The following is a 21,334-nucleotide window of genomic DNA, read 5'->3' on the forward strand; positions in this document are numbered from 1 at the left end:
GGCATGACCGCCACGTGAAGGAGCCAAGAGAGCATGGCCCAGAGGGCTGCTCAACTGGGTACAGAGCAGCCAAGCTAGAACACAGAATTAGTAAATAATATTAACGGGATGGAGGTTAGGCACTGGCCCAGCTACTGAGCTGCTTAAGGCATATTAAAATATAAAGGCTGTGTGCCTGTCTTTCATTCGAGAACATAAACCGTTGAGGCGGGTAGCAAATCCGCAGCCAGGATTTGTTTAATAATTATTTCTACACCCATTTTTAAAAAAGGAGGGGAAGTGTTCTCTCTCCATAAGTATACAGGTGGCTAGGTGTGGTGGCACACACCTTTAATCCCAGCTCACAGAAGGCAGAATTACCAGATCTGAGTTCAAGGCCAGCCTAATTTACATAATCAATTACAGATTGGCCAGAGCCACTCAGTGAAACTCCTAAATGATAAACACTATTAACAACTGGTTCAGTTATTAAGAGACTTCCATGCTCTTCCAAAGGACCAGGATTTGGTCCTCTGCAGGCACCAGGCACACTGATAGTAGACATACTAGGCAAAGCTTTCATACATATTAAAATAGTGTTAAATGAAAAAGAGCAAGCTAGAAAAAAAAAAACCAAAAAAACTAGAGCACAAACCTATTTCTCTCTCTCTCTCTCTCTCTCTCTCTCTCTCTCCCCTCCTCCACACACACACACACACACAGCTACCAATATGCACCAGTAAAAAGCTAAGGTCTGTCTTGGCATGATGGCACAGCTTGTAATTCCAGCTACTCAGGAGGCTGAGGCAAGGTCCTTACTTTTTCCTTATTCTGAAAGTTTATTCAAACATTTAAGTAAGAATCAGTGAGTATTTAATAAACGCCTATGTGTAAATAACTTAAAAAGAAGATATCTATATAGATGTATAGCTATGCTTTAAATACCACCATTTCAAGTCCTTTATAAAATTACGATGTGAGTACTATAGAGCCACTGGGGTTTTATTAATCTTAACTCTCACATATGCAAGCAGCTCAGCGACATACAGCACAAGGAGTGTGCAGAGGAAGCTGCTTTAACTTCATGGTCAGCCTCGATACCCAGTGAGTTCTAGACCAGCCTGGACTAGAGTGAGACCTGTCTCCAAAACAAACGAAACAAATTTCCACAAAGAAATGATACTATCTTCTTTTCCCAAAAGTTTAAAACGAGTGACAAGACCAAGTCTACCCTCCTATGAGTTCACTCTGAATCTATCAAATGAGGATAGAGGTGTGGGGGAAAATGTACAGATGAACTGCAAGTATAGGACAATTTTCTTATGTTCTGTCACAAGCAAGAAGAATATGGAATTACAAAATACAATCCACTTGCTGTTAAAATTCCATTTTTTATTTTTAATTTCTGCTATAGTATAAAATTACCTCAAAAGCTTTAAAACACTTACTATTTTATTTCCCGGGAGGAACAGACAGCAGAAATGTGGTGCAGAGACTCCTACTGAGCTTGACTACTTATAAAGACCAAGGGAACAGGAACAATTCCTGAACTTTACCACACACAGAGAGACCGGAAAACTCTTAGCAAGAATGCTGGCTCTGTCTAGCTTTCTGCTCTGCATGCTAAGCACATCCCCTGAAGAATGCAGCACACACTGACCCCTGCCTTTACACACCAGAACCTGCCAACGTGAGCTTCGTGCAGTGGTTCTACAGCACTCGCATCACAATGTTATAAAGGACTCTTCAAAAGATTACTAGGTACGTACAACCCAGTCCTTTTAATTACTTAATTAATTTGTTTTTTTCAGTCCTGCACATCATATCCTGCTAACAATCAACATCCCAGAATACTACTCAAATACTATCCCAAATACTTTTTTGGGAACATATACATACACATAGAGGCAGTTATAAACGAATGTATTTATTATCCTAGTTACAGACCTTTTGTGCTCATTTTAGACTGTGGTTGGCAACTCACTACAGCATTGCTTATAACGGCAAAACCTAGGAAAACTAAGGTGCCCACTCAAGGAAGGCTGGAATTGCAGTGAAAATGTGATTCCCTTCCCTGCCCATTTGCTAGGATTCCAGTCTAACCATTTTTCTCTTTTGTCTGTCAATTCTGCTGACGTCTTCTAAGCACGCATTAAAACCAGTCTTTCAGGTTTGCTTTTTCTTCTCCCCTGCCATCCTCACCTCCATCCTTTTCTCTACTCCTGCCACCATGCTTCCTTTCTTGAATAAGCTATTCCCCTTCTCTAAGTCACATGTACTCCTGTTATTAGCTCTGCAACTCGAAGTCCTCGAATCTACACCTATACTTTTCCAAACCGGCCCTCCTCCATGTTCTCACTGGTAAGGCTCAGATACCTACGTCTGCTGTCTCTACGTGGGTAGGCATTGGTTGCTGTTTTAGAAATTGGCATGCAGGTCAGGCTGCCCTGCTAACAGGACATCCCTTATGCTGCTGCAGCTCTAACACTATTCCAGACTGTCACCACCCAGAAGATCCAAGTCTGCCTGTTCTGCCCTCCCTAGTGACTGTAAGTCTGACCAGTACAGAGAAAGGAAGGCAAGATAAAACAGTGCTCCACTACAGTGCTGAGACTGCGGTTATCACCTCAGTACTGCCTTTTATATACAAGTTCCTCCTTTATTTGGTCACAATACCATTCAGTTAGGTGAAAAGGCTGACCTTGGGTTTAAAGATGAGAGCCTGGTTTAAGCCCAGAACCATGCAGGTAGGGGGATTCTCACTTAAATGTGAACATTTTCATTCATTCTCATACTTGGCACATTAAAAAAGGAAGGAAAGAAGGAAGGAAAGAAGGAAGGAAGGGACAGCTTTACCCATTTGGTTTATTTTTAGCAACTCATTTGAAGTTCTACAGAACAGATTTCAGTTAATGATAAAATACAAAACTCCTTTACTTCCCTCCTTGAACTGGTCTCTGAATTTTATTTGAGGATGCTAATCCAGTGTCAGCAATGGTGTGGAGGGGTACTGAAGTAGAAGGACTGAGAACTCAAGGCCAGCCAAGGCAAGATCCTGGAGGGGCAGGGGATAAGGGAAGAGTCAAGAGTACAGCTTCATGTAAACTGTAGTGCCTGGGGTTGATCGTCAAAGGGTATGCTTTTGTGAGTGAGTAAAGCAGGCAAAACTCCAATGCAGAGAAAGCTGGAAGAAACGCAACCGAATGCATTTCCCAGAGTTCAGGAAAGGAGCCATGGCTGGAGGTAACTCGTCAACAGCAATGTTCAGACAATGTGCAGACATGGAACTTGAACCAACTGGGCTAGGAGAAGCGCAGAGGTTTAAGTATTGGTAACCCAGGATTTAGAGGACTAAAGTGAAGCAAAACCACCAGAGAAGGAAGAGCAAGTGGGAGGTGAGGCTATCCTGCCTGCCAATGGAAGGAAGCCTTCAGGAACCTGACGGGACTCAGCCTGGGGCATGATGAAAAGGCAAGGTGAGACTGAGACCTTCCCACTGGGCTGCAAAGGAGGATGTCTGGGGCCAGCTCAACCAAAGGTACATGAGTGCTCTTACGAAGGGATGAGAGGAACAGGATGAAGAGAAACTGCTCCTCTCTGCTCCTCTCTGCTCCTCAAGTTCGGCCCCAAGCACAGAGCCTGGGTAATGCTATTGTGTCCTTCTCACAAAACTATTCTTGGGAAATATTTCCACTTGTCATTCTCACACTTACCCCAAAATAGCATCTTTCCCTACAAATTATTTCTCTGACTTACCTGGCTTTCTGTCTATGATTTATCATGATTATCGTACACTAACAATGTTGAAGATGTCACAGTAACATTTCATAGTTGTATATATCTTGCATGGATCATGCTCAAATGTTTCTTGCTTTGATTTCTTTATTTTTTCTATTAAAAATCTCTCTCTGTCTCTCTCTCTGTCTCTCTCTGTCTCTCTCTGTCTCTCTCTCTGTCTCTCTCTCTCTCTCTGTCTCTCTCTCTCTCTCTCTGTGTGTGTGTGCTCCTGAAAAACTGTTACCTGCTGAGCCTTTCCACACATGAAGACACAGACTGGACTGGATTTTGCTTTATAAACTCTTCGGGGAGTAATGTTATCTTTGTCTTTCTAGAGTAGACAAAAACCATCATTATTAATCATTTCTTAACTGGTTTATAACTTGCCAATAAGGTTTTGTCATAGCTTATTACAGGATTAAATAAAGAACTATGACAATCTTTCCTTACTGTCCAGTCTGGATAGTAATTAAAGCATGGCTGCCATCTGGTGCACACTTTTGATATGTTCTAAGTATCCTTCCTACTTAAGTTTGTTTTAGAAAAGAGAACACAGGAAGTGAGCAACTCAGAGAGGTATTTTGGAAGATCTACTAAACCTAAAAGTAAAAGAAAAAGGTCAGTGTAGATACAGAATAAAGAACAAATACGTCATAATGACATCGCCACTGACATATTCCGACTGACAAATTATACAAGAAGTGGGACAGGTGGGGTTGGGGATTAGCTCAGTGGTAGAGCGCTTGCCTAGCAATCGCAAGGCCCTGGGTTTGGTCCCCAGCTCTGAAAAAAAAAGAAAAAAAAAAAAAGTGGGACAGACAAACTTAGTGTTTAAGACACTTTGAGAGGAGGAGAACTTTCAAATATTTAGTGACTGCCTACTGCTTTGAGGACATATCAAAAAAAAAAATCAACAGAAAAGTTCTGAATATCTCTACCATCTACAGCTGAAAGATCATTCATTCATATTATCTCAGAAGACTCTAAATTCTAAACAAATAATGTGGACCTGGGGAGACACACTGATGTTCTTCCAGAGGATCCTAGTTTGGTTCTCAACACCCATAGCCAGCTAGCATACACCTGTAACTTCAGTTCCAGGGTATCTGACGCCCTCTCCTGGCCTCCTTGAGCACTGCACACAGGTGGCACATACTTACAAATACACACAAAGATCAAACAGTTCATAAACAAAGAGTTCCAGCTGGGTGCGGTGGTATGTCTATAATCCTAGCACTAAGAGGTTGAGGCAGGTAACTACAAGTGTAACTCCAAACTGGGGTACATAGTGTGACCCTGTCTCTACAACAAACGCTGACTTCCTACCATTTGCTGGTCACTTTCCTAGATGGTAGTAATGCCAACACTGCACACATTCCCTGTAATTATTCTGTTCTTGCAGAGAGAAATAAAAGTAAATAAATGACTTAATCTTTTAGAAGATATAAACAGGTACTTAGATAGTGATAGACAGGGGAAAAGGTAAGAAAAGATACAAGGAGCTAAGGATAAAGCTCGGTTGGCAGAGTAATTAATTTTCATTAATACTACCGAGTATTAATGAAAGCTTTGTTCAATTCCTAGCACCACACCATGTGTACTCACACATGCCTACTATAACCCTAGCACGCAGGAGGTGGACTCACATGAGAAGTTCAAGTCATTCTTGACTACATAGCCTGGGATATCTGAGACCATGTTTCACAGAAAAGGAGAAGAAAGAATTCATCTATACATAAACAGGCAACCTGTTTGTTTAATGATTCAGTAGATTTTACAATATACCAGGGCTTTTTACATTTTTTTTATCTTTGGATACACAGTCACTATGTGGCTCTTTGTCGTGAAACTCACTGTGTAGACTAGGCTGACCTCAGACTTAAGAGAGCTGACTGTCTCTACTATAGAATGCTGGGATTGGATTAAAGGTATGCTCACTGTGACTGGCTGGCTTTCATTTTAACAATCAATAGTTCCTTTATAAATATTCTATTCTATAAGATATAGAACATAACTTTACATTTTTATGTGTTTGTTTCTTCAGGTAAGGTCTATGTTGCCCAGGCTGAGTTCAAATGAAAGCTCTCTCTCCCTCTCCGCTTGCCTCTCTGGTGTTGAGATAGGATCTTACTCTGAAGCATAGGTTGTCATGATGCTCAACAGGGAGCCAGCCCATGATACACTTATTGCAAACCTCCTGTTTCTGCCTTCCTAACAGAATTATAGTTGCATGTGACCATGACTAACTTTAAAATATTTTTGAGCATTCTTAACATATCTCTTCTTAGAGTACCTTATTAATTACATTTATCAATTAGTTTCTAAATTTTTCTAGATCAAAATATATTCTTTAATGAATTAACACCAGGCCTTTTGGGCTAAAGAGAATGCATTTTATCTATCACTTTCATAAAGTAGTTTTAAGGAAGGAAAAATGCACTCTTTCAGGTGGAATTATAATTGAGAATGCTGAGTATACCTGCAATCCCAGCACCTGGAAGGCTGAGGCAGAACTACCTTGAGTTCAAGGTCAGTCTGGGCTTCATAGTGAGACCCTGAATCTAATAAGAAGTACAGTGAAGTGAAGCTCTGCAGGAAGTCAGTGCCCTCCTCTAGCCTCCACAGGCTCTGCTCCCAGGTGGCACATACAGAAACAACGAGCAGGTACACAGACAGATATACAATTTTGATAATAAAAAGACATAAATCAGGTCAGAAGATGTATACTTATAAGCTACTCTGAGGCTGAGGAAAGAAAGTCATCACGAGTTTGAAGTCAGCTTGAACTACAGCTATGTGAGTTCAAAGCTGGCCTGAGCAGTTTAGTGGCACACTATCTCAGACTAAAGGGGTACATCTCAGTAACAGAGTGTGTGCTTATCATGCTCCTGGCCCAGGATTAGCACAAGCCTGACTACCTGAATTCCATTCCTAGAACCTACAGTGGAAGAACAACTCCTAAAAGTTGTCTCCTGACTTGCACAAATGTGCCCCACCAGCAACAGTGATACTAAAAACAAATAAAGTTGGAATTTCTGAATATAGGGTTCCAAAAGTAGTAACAACAAGACTCTAAGTTAATTCCAGTACCCATAAAAACAAAAATAAAAAAACACACACAAACAAAATACCAATTAGTTCCTCACGTCACTGGACCCTAAATTCTAGATTCATATTAGATAGACTAAATATAGAAAAAATCTTGTCACTAGACTCCAAGCAAGAATGTATTGGATAGTTTTATATCAACTTGACAAAGAGTCATCAGAGGGGAGGGAACTTAAATTGAGAAAATGCTTCTATTAAGACTGGGCTGTAGGCAGTCCTGTTGTGCATTTTCTTCGTGATTGATGGGGAGGGCCCAGTCCCTTGTGTGTGGTCCAGGGTTCTGTAGGAAAGCAGGCTGAGCAAGCCATATGGAGCAAGCTGGTAAGCAGCACCCCACACCATGGCCTCTGCATCAGCTCCTGCCTCCCAGTTCCTGCCCTGACTTCCTTCAATGATGAATAGTGATGCACAGGCCAAATAACCCTTTCCTCCCAAGCTGGTGTTTCATAATAGCAACAATAACCTTAACAAGGTAAAGACAGAACAGCGTTTGGTTTTGTTTTCCTGTGTAACTTAAAATTAACTCTTCCCTGGGAAGAGCTCATCTTGAATTGTTTATTTTTAAGATAATTTTCAAACTAAAATATATATAAAGTATTTTTTAAATTTAGAGGTCTTTACTAATTTGTGTGCAGTAGCATGAGGTGTAAACTACAGTCACGGTGGTTCTGTAGAGGTCAGAGGATATTCGGGAGTTGGTTCTCTCTTCTATCATTTAGGTCCTGAGAATGGAGACCGTCAAGGTTGATGACAAGCACTTTCACCCAATAAACTATCCGGGCAGCCTTACACTATTATATTATCTTTTGGTTTTCTGCGACTTCTATTTGAACAAGAATGCTTATAAAGTGTACTGGTAAAATAAGTCTTACCTTCAGGCTGGTATGAGAGCGTGGTTGACTTAATTCTTGAAATTTCCATTGCTCTGATCCTGGGGTCTCGCCTCCCTTCTGAGTGTCAGGTGTGAGCAACCCGTCTCCAGCAGGTAGAGGGAAAATCCCTAATGAGATAGGACGCTCTTTTCTATTTGAAGAGAGGAGAAAAAAAAAAAATTAAACATTCATTTTGGTTTTTTATTTGTCATGATTCTAAGTTAGAAGCCTAGGCTGTGAATAGAATCCCAGCTCTTTGGAAATGAGGCAGGCTAAGGTCAGGGTCTAGCCGAAAAGTGTGGAAACACTGTTTAGACACTGGTTTTGGCTGGCAAGTTTGGAGCTGGTCAGAGATGAGGTCTCAGAACTTAGCTCAGTCTGACCTGAACTGGAGCTCCTCCTGCCTTAGCTGCTCTATGTTGGGACTACAGGCACGCATTAGCACACCTGCCTCCGCCAGGAAGTTGGTGGTGTGAGGTCTGGGAGACCTGGAGAAGAGCTGCTGAGTTTTAACCGTGTAGGCTAGCAGTCATGGGGAACAAGTGAAGGCAGCCTCCCCAGTCCCTTGGTCCTCATTTTCCCACTTTTTCAAGCTACAGTGTTTTTAGGGTAGGCTTTTTCTTCCTAGAGGAAAATGAATATACTCTTTGAAACAGGGATACTATTCAATAGTAAAAATTCAAAAGGCTTTTTATGGAAGTTCAGGTTTTCTACAAATCATACTACATCAGTTCTTTTAGGCAGAGTACAGAAAACTACTGTCAGGAAAACAGAGCAGCTCTTTCCCAAGTCTTTCTTTACTGGAAGTGATGGTGCACACCTACAGTCCCAGCATGTAGGAGACAGATAGAAGGAGGATCAGGAGTTCAAGGTCATCCTAGTACTACAAAGCAAATAGAGACCAGCCTGTTTTACATTAGATACTGTCTCCAACAAAATATTAAAAAAAGAAGGCTGGTGGGATGACTCGGTGGATAAAGGCAATTGCCACCAAGCCTGTCAACCTGAGTTCAATCTTTAGGACCCATGTGGCAGGAGAGAACTAACTCCTACAGGTTGTCTGTCTTCTGACCGCCACATTCACACTCCAACAATCAATCAATCAATCAATCAATCAATCAATCAATAAATCGAATTTTGAAAATAAATAAATAAATAAATCGAATTTTGAAACAAAATAAACACCAGTTGGCTGTTTTATGTGTCAGAGAGAAAAGGAGGCGTTTTGCTAGTAGACAGTAGACTACATTATTAATGTTTGTCTTTGCAAGCAACAGAAGTTGCTGCCTCTTGAGACTTACTAGCCCTTACATTAAACTACATCATTTCTGCACCTTTGTTCTTAAACCCCAATCTACTTTTCTCATTAGATGATAGCAAGTGCTTTGCTTCCCTTTAAATAACAGAATGAAAAGTTGCTAGCCTGGTGTCTATTCCCAATTTTGGAAAACATATTTTGGGAATAGAGACTCCCAAACAACTATTTGTCTCTCTTTTCTAACACGCCTTATGCCTTAAGGAAAAAGCATGTAGGAATTTAATCAGTCTATCTACTATAAAGCTAGGAAGATAGCACAGACTCCGAAATTGGAACCAGTCACTGTAATCACCTTCCCAGATGAACTCCTTTCTACACACAGAAGACTGAACATGCTTTAAACAGCTGAAGCCAACACAAGTTTTCCTATCCTATTCCATCTATACTCCACAATACAAGGAAAATTCCCAACTCTCTACTTTGCTCTTATCACTTCTTGAGAGAAGTGGTTCTCTAGGAAGGGGTCAAATGGGTCAAATGTGCGTCGGGTTTCTCTACTCCAGATCTAGAATATTAGTATCACCATAGGCTTCTTTCTCTGTGGACCAGATGTGCAGTTATGGAAGTCTGACATACTTCACTCTCAAAACAAAGCTCTTGAAAGGCTAACACTAGTCTTGGACTTCGTTGTTGTGCATGTTTGGTACTGTATGTATTAAACACTTCAAGTCACAGAAAGTCAGAAAAGTTAACCAAAAAATGGAGAGCCTGTAGAAAAATACCAAGTGGAAGATTTAAATCCCTAAACTGAACCCCTGCTATCACTGTCCAGCATTTTACTCCCTAACGGAAGCAAACCTGGCGAGCATGGAATCTTTGTTACATTCTGTAGCTGGTAGCTTTGGTTCTTCCTACAGATTGAGTTTTAGTTGGTTATTTAAATATCAGCTTATGCGTATACATGATTTTTGAAAATCTGTATTTCAAGTAGCCTCTTGGCTATACTCGCAGGTACTGGAGGCAGATAATTGATGTACTTTACCTAATCTAAGCAACCAGGAAATAGGACTGCTTTTCCAGATTTTAGAACAGGAAAAATGATGAAGATTAAAAGTCACTTCTACTAAAAATGTGAGCTGCACAAATGACCATGAAGTTGATTTACTTATGTAATGGACCATATAGTCTGCATCTGTAATGAAGTGCAAAATAATAGCTCGCTTGATTTTTAAAATCCGTCACTGAGGTAAATACCTTAAAAGAAGGAACCTAAGAGATTAAACAATTGCCAAAGGCCCCAAGGCTGCATGCACGGGACAGTTCGACTCCAAAGTCTTAGCCACTGCATGGCAAACTTCTCCAGCAGCGCCCAAGCCAGCCCTTAATATTAATCTTATATTAATTATACATATTTTCGAGCCTACAAGCTTTAGTTTCCTTATATACTAAATATAAATAGACTTGTATACAACTCTTTTATGTGCTAACATATACAAAATAGACTTTTCCTCAATTGTATACATCAGTAAAGAACTGAGCAGAGAACTGTGTGTAGTTCCATCCCTGACAAAGAGACTGCCCCTGTGGGGTTCAAGGCCAGCCTCGACTATATGACTTCTCAAAAGCAAATAAATTAGGAAAGAAAATGAATGATCAAGTACCTAGTTTTAGACCATATGAGAAGACTAATTTCTGAGTGTTAAAAAGTAAGCGTGAGCTGGCCTATGAATAAAAAGAACCACACAGAAGAAACTATTTCCATTCTCCTCGCCGAAATCTGAATTAGGATTTAAGTATCTTTACAATCACTTGATACTAACTAGTTATAGTCTATGAATCTTCATGTACAAAAGAGAAATCTGAACAATCAGATTCTTTGAGTTTATGAGTTAGACAAAAGCATTTAAGATGTGGAAAGTGGTTCACACAGGCTGCAAGTAGAGAACAGCAGCAAAGCTACACAGACCAGCGACCACCCCCACAAGCAGGCCTGGGTATTTGTCACCCAGGAGTACAAAGAAAAGAAAGGGTGACATCTGACCAAACAATAATGAATAGGCTTTGTAAAGCTTTCACAACTTTGATATGCAAATAACCGAGGGGAAGGCATTCTATTCTTCTCTTAAGAATTTAAATTTTTTTAGTTTAAAATATATTTTATAGTAGCAGGAAAATATCAGTTTCAATAAGCTGTTATTAATAACTATAAAACTGATATCAAACCTTACATCAGGCAAAGGACAACTCAAACAAATAGAACCTACAATCTGTGGCTAACCATTTGCAACAGAAAGCATAAAAGCTATTTGTCCCTCAATGCTCAGAAGCTAAATCCAGAGCTGTATACAAACTTGGACCTGGTACTCGGCTCCCGATCTTCCTTACTCTTCAACATTCAGACCACGCTGACCTTATATTTATGTACAAGTACAAGAGAGAATTCCTTTTTTTTTTTTTTTTGGTCTGTAATTTTCAAACACAAAACAGAGTTCCATTAGGAACCTACAAAATAATAGACATCCTAGCTTGAGGCCGTTTCCATTGTTTGAATCTGCAACAGAAATGGTTACAAAGCAGACTCACGGTGCTAAGAATTAAAAAACAAAAAACAAAAGACCACCAGCGAAGCAGGAGCTTCCAAGAGAGACTGGACGGAGTACCTGAGTATCCTTGGTAGGTTCTGCGTCAGCGCTGGCACACCGGTAGAAATAGAAAAGTGCACAAGCAGCAAAACAGAGAGAGATACTAAGATCGCAGAATTAATGACCACCGCCCCGCCAACAAAGCCAAACACAAACAGCAGCATGCATCCAGGATTCATGGCGCTGTGCTGGCATGGTGAAATGTCCGAACCAGGAGGCCTACGCGGGGGCCAAAAGGGTATCTTTGTAGTGAGGATCTGTCATTCAGCTGCTGCCACAAAAACAATGCCATCAGCAGCAGCTTTCCACTCCATCCTGCAGCGGCTCCCGAGAGATGACGTCATTCCGCTCCCCCCACCTCATAACCATAGAGCTGCTGCTCCTAGCATTTATGCAGCAACCCGGAGGAGAGCCAGCCTACTAACTACGTTCCTCGCCACTAAGAGTCTTGGCTTAGCTCATTGGCTACAATACCTAGCGATCTACATAATTTATTCACACTCCTACATCAAACAGACGGCCGGCTAATCCTTTTAAACATGCCTCTGTGCAACAAAAAGGACCAATTATATGGGAGAATTGAAAAACTTCGGCATACCCACAAACTGGAAAATTTCAAACCTACTCTGATTTTCCATCAAGTATCAAGGAAATAATTAAAACCCTGCACTATGTTGCTTATAATTCATAAAGCTCATAATTTAACTTTTAAAATGATATTTCTATTTTTACATGTTTTTCTTTCCCTTTCCTGTAGAGATTTTGGGGGAGCAGACTATTGTTCTCAGACTAAAAAACAGGAAAAACAGAAACAAAAAAGATGGATTACTGATTTTCACATTTTCTTAGGCACAAGTGTATACAGCAAAGCTTACCTAATTCTACTGTGAGCTGTGGCCTCTAGCTGCTCACTCCCTGAGAGCTGATGAAGTTTGGTTCTTTCCAAGTGTTCCATGTAATTATGGATCATCTATTTTAAGAAAGAAAAAACAGAAACAAAACTTAAGGCTATCACCTAAAATAGAGCACAGAATTATAGCAATGGAAACATTTTGGCACAACTTTCTTACAAGATTACTCAATTTCGTGTAAGTCCTGAGGATGAAAACCTGTGGTAGCAAAGGAATAGCAAATGCTCACAGTTCAGACAATAAAATCAGTAAGCGCAGCTAAGATCCTCCTTTGCATTACATAAGTTTTGTAAAATATGTGATGTTATTAAATGAAAAATATTGGTATAAATACAAAGTAGTACCCAGATTTTGGTAGGAGGTTCTAAGAGAATGCTGACTAAAATTAGTAACATTTGAGAAACCATGCACTTAAATGGAGAGCATCAAGATTAATGCCCAACTTGAGAGAAAATTCTGTATATTCATCTTTCCATGCTAATAGTAATTACCAGAGTAAAAATAAATTTCAATTTAATTTAAAGACAGTATTCTTAATTATTTCTTCAGATTTATAGTTGAAAAAATTTCGAAGTACTTTCTCCTGTGCTAATTTACTAACATCAGTATTTAATATAATTGTAACAAATTAATAGAAATAAAAATTTAAATTAGAAAATAAAAATAAAAAATACTTTGATTCTGAGTCATAGATAAGGAGCCACATGATAGAAAAGATAAATAGGATGGGGTTTGATCTTCAGAACTGAAGGAAAAGTTACAAGTTGTCATATGAACACAGAGAGAGAGAGAGAGAGAGAGAGAGAGAGAGAGAGGGGAAGAGAGATGCAATTTTAAAAATAGTTTTAAAAAACATTAGTTCAAGAGCTGAAAAATCTAAGTGACCTCCATGGGAACTCACATACACCTGGCCTACACACACACACACACACACACACACACACACACACACACACACACACACACACACACAGAGACAAATTAAAACTAACATTTAAAATAAAAAGGCTAGTCAAAATGAGAGCTGTTAACAGTAAAGAAAATGAAGACAAAGTTACAAGGACATTTACATGTTTTATTAAAATGTCTAGTTTTCTCTTCCAAACCATTTTAAGAATTTTGCATAAAAAGTTTTGGCTGTGTCAGCAAATCAGGAATAATGAGCCACTTTATTCTTGTATCAAGAAAGGACTTCAAGGAAAAAAAAATAAACCGAGACTAATATAGCAATGTTGGACCTCATATATGCAAACGGAATGTTAGAGAAGTCGTAGAAAGCATTAGCTGAGACCAATATAGCAATGTTGGACCTAACATATGCAAATGGAATGTTGGAGAAGTTGTAGAAAGCATTAGCTGGGTTCTCCCGTCTGGACAGTAGTCATGTAGAGGTGATTTGTTCAAATGAAAGAATGTTTTTAAAAAGAAAGAAAAGGAAACCTCCTTCAGATTGTCTTTATTAGTAATTCATTATAGAACCAATTTTACAAATAGGTTATTATCTTAAATGCTTAAATATTTAAAATTTAGAAGACACTATAATATCCTGGCATTCCAAAATAGTCTAATATGAAAATACAGACCACACTAAAGTAGCCCTTACTAGGACAGAGGGACAGCAAAACAGCAGCTATCGTACTGAATGCTAACCACTTTAACAGAAATATTTTTAATTTAACCCTCACAATATTTTACAGATAATCCCCAGGTCCAACAGAAAACAGCTAACAATAAAGTGTTTTCCGCCATTAGCTTTAAAGCTGGGACTCAAATCTGTTTGATGCAGCTACTTGAGCAGTTCCACACTGCAGGACCCAGGATGCATCTGGCCCTTTAGTTAACTCTCCAGTGAAGCAATGAACCCATTGTTCTTTCTTCTTCACACCCACAAGAAAATCCCACACCCTAAAGCATTTCCTGATATATTTAAAATAACAAGCTATATGTCACAAACAAACAGAATAAAAAATACACTGCACATGAAATTTTAAAAATAATTTACATTATGGTTATGATTTTAAAAAGGAAGGGGGTGATCGAGGGAGAGGGAAGACAGCATTCCAGAAAGAGAATGATGTGAGAGTGGGCCAGGGCGTTTCATACACGATCTACCAAGTCTACCAGTTCTAGTCTCCTTATCTCAGATAAGCTATTAATTTCCCAGTAAGCAAACCAACTCACATAGCTAGAAGAAAACTCTGTAACAGCTGGACTCATCAAAGATTCAGCTGTATTATCTGAAAAACTGTTGTTTGGGACAGGCACAAACTACCCTCGGTGGAGTTGTCTTCACAGCCAAGACTGACTCCACACTGACAAAACCAAAAAGCAAACCACATGGATTGGAGCATAGACTCTCAGTAGTCACCTTGACTCTTTCTCCATACAGCTCTTAAAGCTGCTCTTTTTTTTTTTTTTTTAAGAATTATTTATTTATTAAAGAGGGTATCAGATCTCATTATAGATGGTTGTGAGCCACCATGTGGTTTGCTGGGATTTGAACTCAGGACCTCTGGAAGAGCAGTCAGTGCCCTTAACCTCTGAGCCATCTCTCCAGCCCTTAAAGCTGCTCTCTTAAAACCAGTGGGATTCCATGAGACAGGCTCAGAAAAACATCTAGAGCACTCAGCCTGTAATGCTAGCTCCTGGAAATGGAGGCAAGGATGAGCAGTTTAAAGGTCCATCCTCGGTTACATAGCAAGTGTGAGACAGCCTGAACCATATGACACCATGTTTTAAAGAACAGCAAAGATAGCTTAGTGGTTAATGGTGCTGGATGCTTTTCCAGAAGACCTGGTTGAATTCCCAGTACTCACATGGCACACTCGGCTTTCAGTTCCAGGGGATCCGACACCATTTTCTGGCATCCATGGGCACCAGATATACAAGTGGTACACAGGCGTACATGCAGGCAAAATACCCATACACATACCACAGGTACATACACACACAGCATAGAGAAAACCCTAAAATCATAGAATCAGGAAAACCAAGTTTCAGATTTAGTCACTAACTAGCAGAGGATTTGGGGACATCACCCCAGAATATCTTTCTAAAAATTCCCAAGTATAAGGTATAGAGATATGATAAATTGGCCAAAGAAAACTCTAAGAGTGAATTTAAATGGTCCATATGAAACTCTCTCAGCTCTGCACAAAGTTCACATGTGTAGTGGTTAGCAAAAGAACACAAGTCATGTGGTCCCAATGCTTTTCCGTAACCACTCCTCACGCCTGTGCTGTCTTGAAGGTGTGTCTTTTGGTCAGTCAGCAGTCAGTGTGATGCTGACACTATCAACTTCACAGAATCTAGAAACAAGCCACTGTGCAAACAAGCCACTGGCACATCTGTGAAGGATTGTGCAGATTAACTGTGGTGGGAAGAACTACCCCAAATGTAGGTAGCACCATTCCATGGACTTGGATATCATACTGCATAAATGGGAAATGTTCACTGAGCACGTATGCTTTGTGCTTCCTGACCGTGTACAAACGACCAGCTCTTCATGGGCCTGCCGCCATGCCTTCCCTGCCAAGAGGGACTGTGACCAACCAGGAACCAAAGTAAACAAACACTTCCTTACCTACATTGTGTTGTTGGGAAACTAACAGTTAGTTAGTTAAATTAGTTTTATGATAAAGTGTCTTTTTAAACATCTAGACTGACCTAGAACTCACAACTCCAGGCTGGCTCCTCAACCTCTATGTGCTGATAAGGTAGCTTATAAGCATATACCACATGTAGCAAGGTATGCATTCCTTTAAGTAAAATCAGTAATGCACACAAATTTATTATTTGATTAAAGAATGGCCATTCACATTTTCAAAAGGAGCCAGAATAAATTTCCCACTGTTCGCAGTAAGCAATGTATTTTGTCAAAGTAATATTAAAATAATTCTGCCTGTAAAAAAAATGCTACCTTCCTTGAAAATAACAATAAACAGGTACAGAGTCCCTTTCTCTGGAAAGGCACCCTATGGGATTCCAGAGCTATTTATTCATGCTAATTAATTCAATGGAGTTTCTAGAGCAAATGGAAAAACAGAAAATTTTAGGTTATAGTGAACAGACCCACCTTTAAAGCAGCCTTATCTGTGTTACATAAGCCTACTTAAAGCAAATAAAATAGAGTCTATCAGGGCAAAAGACAGAGCCTCTTGAAACTGCAAGAGAGGAGCTTAGGAAAGAGCTGTCAGTCAGCAAAGGAAAAGACGCCTGATGACTGTCCAGCCCCGGGTCTCTGACTTGGTAACTAAGCTTTCTTGAGAGCATTTTTCTTCCAACAGTGTACATCTCTGAAGGCACGGAAACAGACAGAAAACTTACCATGCCTTTTCTTTTTTCTTTTTTTCCTTTCCTTTTTTTCGGAGCTGAGGGCCAAACCCAGGGCCTTGCGCTCTACCACTGAGCTAAATCCCCAACTCCTACTATGCCTTTTCATAGGAAACAGATGGGAAGATTTAAAATTTCTATAGAAATATATCTTCATTTTTATTAAATAGATATTAGGAAAATAAAATCTCACTTTATATTTATTCTTTGAAGAATGTATATATTTATGAAGAATATAAATAATTTAAATATATTTTAATATTATATCACAATTTATTAATCTCTAATTACTATAAGTTGTAACTTTATTTTAAAAACATTATTCATTACTATTAATTACTTATTACATTTAAACATATTTCTCCAAATATATTTTGTAAATATCATCATCAATAAACAATGTAAGTAAATACTGATATATACAGAACCTTACTCTGATATGGAAATCAATGGTGTGAAAAGCATCAACAGCAGGCTTTTACCTACAAGTCTGTAAGAACACCCTTACTATCTAGTAAGCACTGTATTACTGAAGCAGGGCATTTTAACTTAATAAACACCTACTGTCTAACCTACTTCCATCTTTCCAGGGCCTATGTCCCTTATGATCAAACTTCCCTTCTACTTGTATTAATTCTGTGACAATTTGTGTTCCAGGGTAGTAATGCTTAACCCCAATCCCATGAATAGGAAAAAAATTCTGCTTTATTCAAAGCAAATGAAATTGAGTATAATATGATTTTATGATGTTTAAAAACAGCAAGCACCATTGGTCTCTACCATAGGCAGCAAAAGAAGGAAAACAGGAACTGAAGTCTACAAATAGGACTGTGGGGGCATGAGCGAAGCCCTGGACTCAGTCACTATCACCTAAATAAGTAGGTAGATAAAAAACTAGATCAAGCCAGGCAGTGGTGGTACACACCTTTGGTCCAGGCACTCAGGAGGCAGAGGCAAGCGGATCTCTGAGATCGAGGCCCGCCTGGTCTACAGAAGAGCTCCAGGACAGCCAGGGCTACACAGAGAGACCCTGTCTCAAAAAACCCAACCCAACCCAAACAAACCAACCTAGAATTAGGTACAATGTAAGACAGGATTAGTAAAGAGAAAATGGCCAAGAGAGGTGGCCTTTAACCCCAGAATTGGGGGCAGAGGTATGTGTGAGTTCAAGGCCAGTCTGGTTTGCATAGTGTGTTCCAGGCAAGCCAGGGCTATAGAAAGGAGGAGGAGAGGGAAGAGGGGAGTACTGTGAAATTCATTTAGGTATGTGGGGCTGGAGGGATGGCTCAGTGGTGGAGAGCACTGCTTGCTATTCCAGAGGTTCTGAGTTAAATTCCCAGCAACCACATGGTGGCTCACAACCATCTGTAATGGGATCTGCTGCCCTCTTCTGGGTATATCTGAAGACAGCGACAGTGTACATGAACTAAATATAAATCTTTTTTTTTTTTTTTTAAAAAAGGCCCGTGAATCTCAGCCTGACCATAACACACAGGAATAAACATCACATTGACAAGACAGAAACAAATACAATATGTTAAAGACTAATGGACTCTTAAAAACAAGGGTTACAAAGCGATTATATGCTGCAAATACTAATTTAAAATACTGAAGAAGACTGGAGAGTTGAACACTCTGGACCTAGGTTCAGTTGCCAGCATTCATGTAGGAAGCGAACATTTGTAATTCAGTTCTAGAGGATCTGATGCCCTCTTCTGGCCTCTGTAGGCACTGCACTTACAAGCAGGCAGGACACTCATGTACAAAAAACAAAAATCTAAAAATAATAAGTAAATCTCAAAAAACCTAAAATGCTGAAAATTGGAATAATTTTAAATACATTTCAATGTATTATAAATTTGTAAGTATAAATTTGATATAATTTAATATAAAATATAATATAATATAAATTATAAACAATTCATTTAATAAGTCCTTTACAACTAAATTATATATATAGAGATCTATACCAATATCTTACCAATGCAGCATTTTCCTAACTGGTAGCAAATCAATTTTCTCAGCATCAAGTCAACATTTTATTATATGCAAAAGGGTTTTGCTAGCCTACTAAGGAACTGTCTTAAATAACTAAAATTATTCTGAGGCATATAAATTTCCTACAGGAAAATTTAATTCCAGATTTAAGAAGAATAAAAGTCAAATGCCACATGATACTTTCTGGAAATTATGCCTATGAATTGTTCTAACTTTCCCAAGAGCGCAGACTTACAAAGGCGTCTCTGCTCCAGCACTAACCTAGTAGGGACAGACACCCACCTCCGTGTGTCTCTGGTGCAGTGCATTATACTCCTTCTTCAGTTCTGCTTCTCTCTCTTCAAGTCTGCTGACTGCAATCAAGATACATATGCTTAATCAAACAAGTACAAAACCTTAGTTATACAGCCTGTCTTTAACATACTGTATGTTATCCACAGCTTTAGCACTTCAGCCTTAGCCCAGCTCCCTATGTGAAATTCTGTGGTCACAAAACGACCACATTCCACTGTCCTTAAATACCATCCTCAGAGAAGAGAACAAATGTCAGATTGGTTCTCTAACGTATACATGTGTGTCAGATCATCCTTTTACAGCTTTCTATACGATGGAGAATTCAGAAACAAAAATCACACAAGTCTGATCCTTGTGTCAGAACCCATATGGTTGATTTCAACGCAACCATTTCTGAGTATCAAGTTCTTTTTTCAGTACTAGCAGGATGACAACGTCTCGCTGTAAACGTTCTCTGCTTTGAGTCTTCTGGAGTTCAGGGTCTCATCTTATATTTAGCTCCCTCTGCAGGTAGATGTTGTGAAGTGCACTGATGTGGAGCTGGCTCACAAAATGTTTTTTAATATCAAAACAAAACGGAAAAAAAAATTAGATTCTGAGACACAAAATGTCAGGATAGGATTTTAAAGGTGACTGACAGAAAATAGAGCAATTCAGAGCAGAAGGGCTCCAGGAAGCTCATGAAGAAATAACACTGGAGTGACCTTTAATGAGCAAGTTGCAGATATATGCTACTACAGTAAACCATGGCTACAAGGCAGAGGCAGACTGGGTAGGCAGCTGAAGAACCCCACCGTGGCTAAGGGCAGCAGAACAGCCACAATGCTAGTGGCATTGTCAAGAGAACATTTAAATCATGATTAATTGGAAACATTCTGTGTAAGGTCAACCAATGAGCTGCAAAGACAACTAGACAATTCCAGAAGTGCACATACATTTTTATATGCTTCATGTTTACATGTGAAGCACCAAGAACATTAATGTGCTGCACAGTTTGGGGTTTGTACACATTTGCCTGCCAGAATTTGTTGGAATGTCTTAGGAATATGTCATTATTCAGAACTCAATTTCTTTTTTGGCATAATTTGTTTGTAACTCAAGCCTGTATGTCTGGCTCATTAAATTTATACTACGGTCCACAATGTTTGTGGAGTACACTTTCTTACATAGACAGGTAATGGGCACATCTGCTTTTGTGACCCAAAGCAATAATAAGCCACTAATAATATAGTGCACTAGGATAACACAACACATGCTGAAATCTGAAAATGTGTGGTGCTGCTCATTTAAAACAAAAATACATAAAGAATACAACCAGGAAATCTACGCAAATTGTAGATATTTAGTAACAATTTCAAAATAATTTTTGAAGAATTTATAAGAAAAAAGTACAATGTCATTTATTTTATATGATGGAGACCACTCAGCAGTTAAAAGCACTTGCTTCTTTTATAGAGAACCCAAGGTGCGTTTCCAGCACCCACACCTGGCAGTAAGTCCAGTGCCAGAGGATCTGATCTGCTGGCCTCCAAAGGCACTTGCATGCATGGGATGCACTCAGGAGCTCATGCACATGTATTTGTAAACACACGCACATACACACACAGATATTCAAATATATAAGTGAATAAAATTAAACCTTAAAAAGGAGCTAAACATTGTTTACTGCTCATTAACTAAGCTTATTTAAAAGTTAAGGGAATCCCAAGACTACCAGACAAACCTTTTTAATTATTCATCTTTGTCAATTCGTATTTTGATAATTTTTGTTTATTTATAACATTTATTTATGTTCTGTGTATACTGGGAGGGTTGGCATGTATGCCACAGTATTGTATGAAGGTCAGACCACATCCTGCTGCAACTGGTTCTCTCCTCCCACCACATGGGTTCTATGAGATCTCAGGATTGGTAGCAAGTGCCTTTATACTAACTAAACTACCTCACTAGCCCTATTAATCAATGTTTTCTTGATAATGTGCAAAAAAAGAAAGGAAGATTAAGGTTAAATTAGAAGCCAGTATCATTCATAAACTTCAACTTCAAATGTATTACAATTAGAGCCCCATGACTCTGCCAACCCACTTGAAATAAATTCATAAAATTTATATTAATACCATACTGACATTCTGCTTGTAGCATACCATGGACTGCCCTAAAAAC

At 39.2% G+C, this 21,334-nt stretch overlaps 1 protein-coding gene across 7 annotated transcripts in view; it reads right to left on the reverse strand.

Annotated features, from left to right (window-relative positions):
• Spag9 (sperm associated antigen 9) overlaps window positions 1-21,334 on the reverse strand; it is a 127,719-nt gene that overhangs the window by 66,009 nt on the left and 40,376 nt on the right. For 4 of the 7 annotated variants that reach the window (XM_032912942.1, XM_032912944.1, XM_032912943.1 and 1 more), the window contains exons 3-5: window positions 19,160-19,230; window positions 12,512-12,606; window positions 7,737-7,887 (exon numbers count right to left, since the gene is read on the reverse strand). In XM_032912942.1, the coding sequence (XP_032768833.1) occupies window positions 7,737-7,887; window positions 12,512-12,606; window positions 19,160-19,230 (317 nt within the window). Of the gene's footprint in view, window positions 1-7,736; window positions 7,888-11,654; window positions 11,971-12,511; window positions 12,607-19,159; window positions 19,231-21,334 lie in introns of those variants that run through there. The other 3 variants (XM_032912947.1, XM_032912948.1, XM_032912945.1) reach the window with 3 other exon arrangements.

Source organism: Rattus rattus, chromosome 9 (assembly GCF_011064425.1).
Source record: "Rattus rattus isolate New Zealand chromosome 9, Rrattus_CSIRO_v1, whole genome shotgun sequence".
Classification (NCBI taxonomy): Eukaryota; Metazoa; Chordata; class Mammalia; order Rodentia; family Muridae; genus Rattus; species Rattus rattus.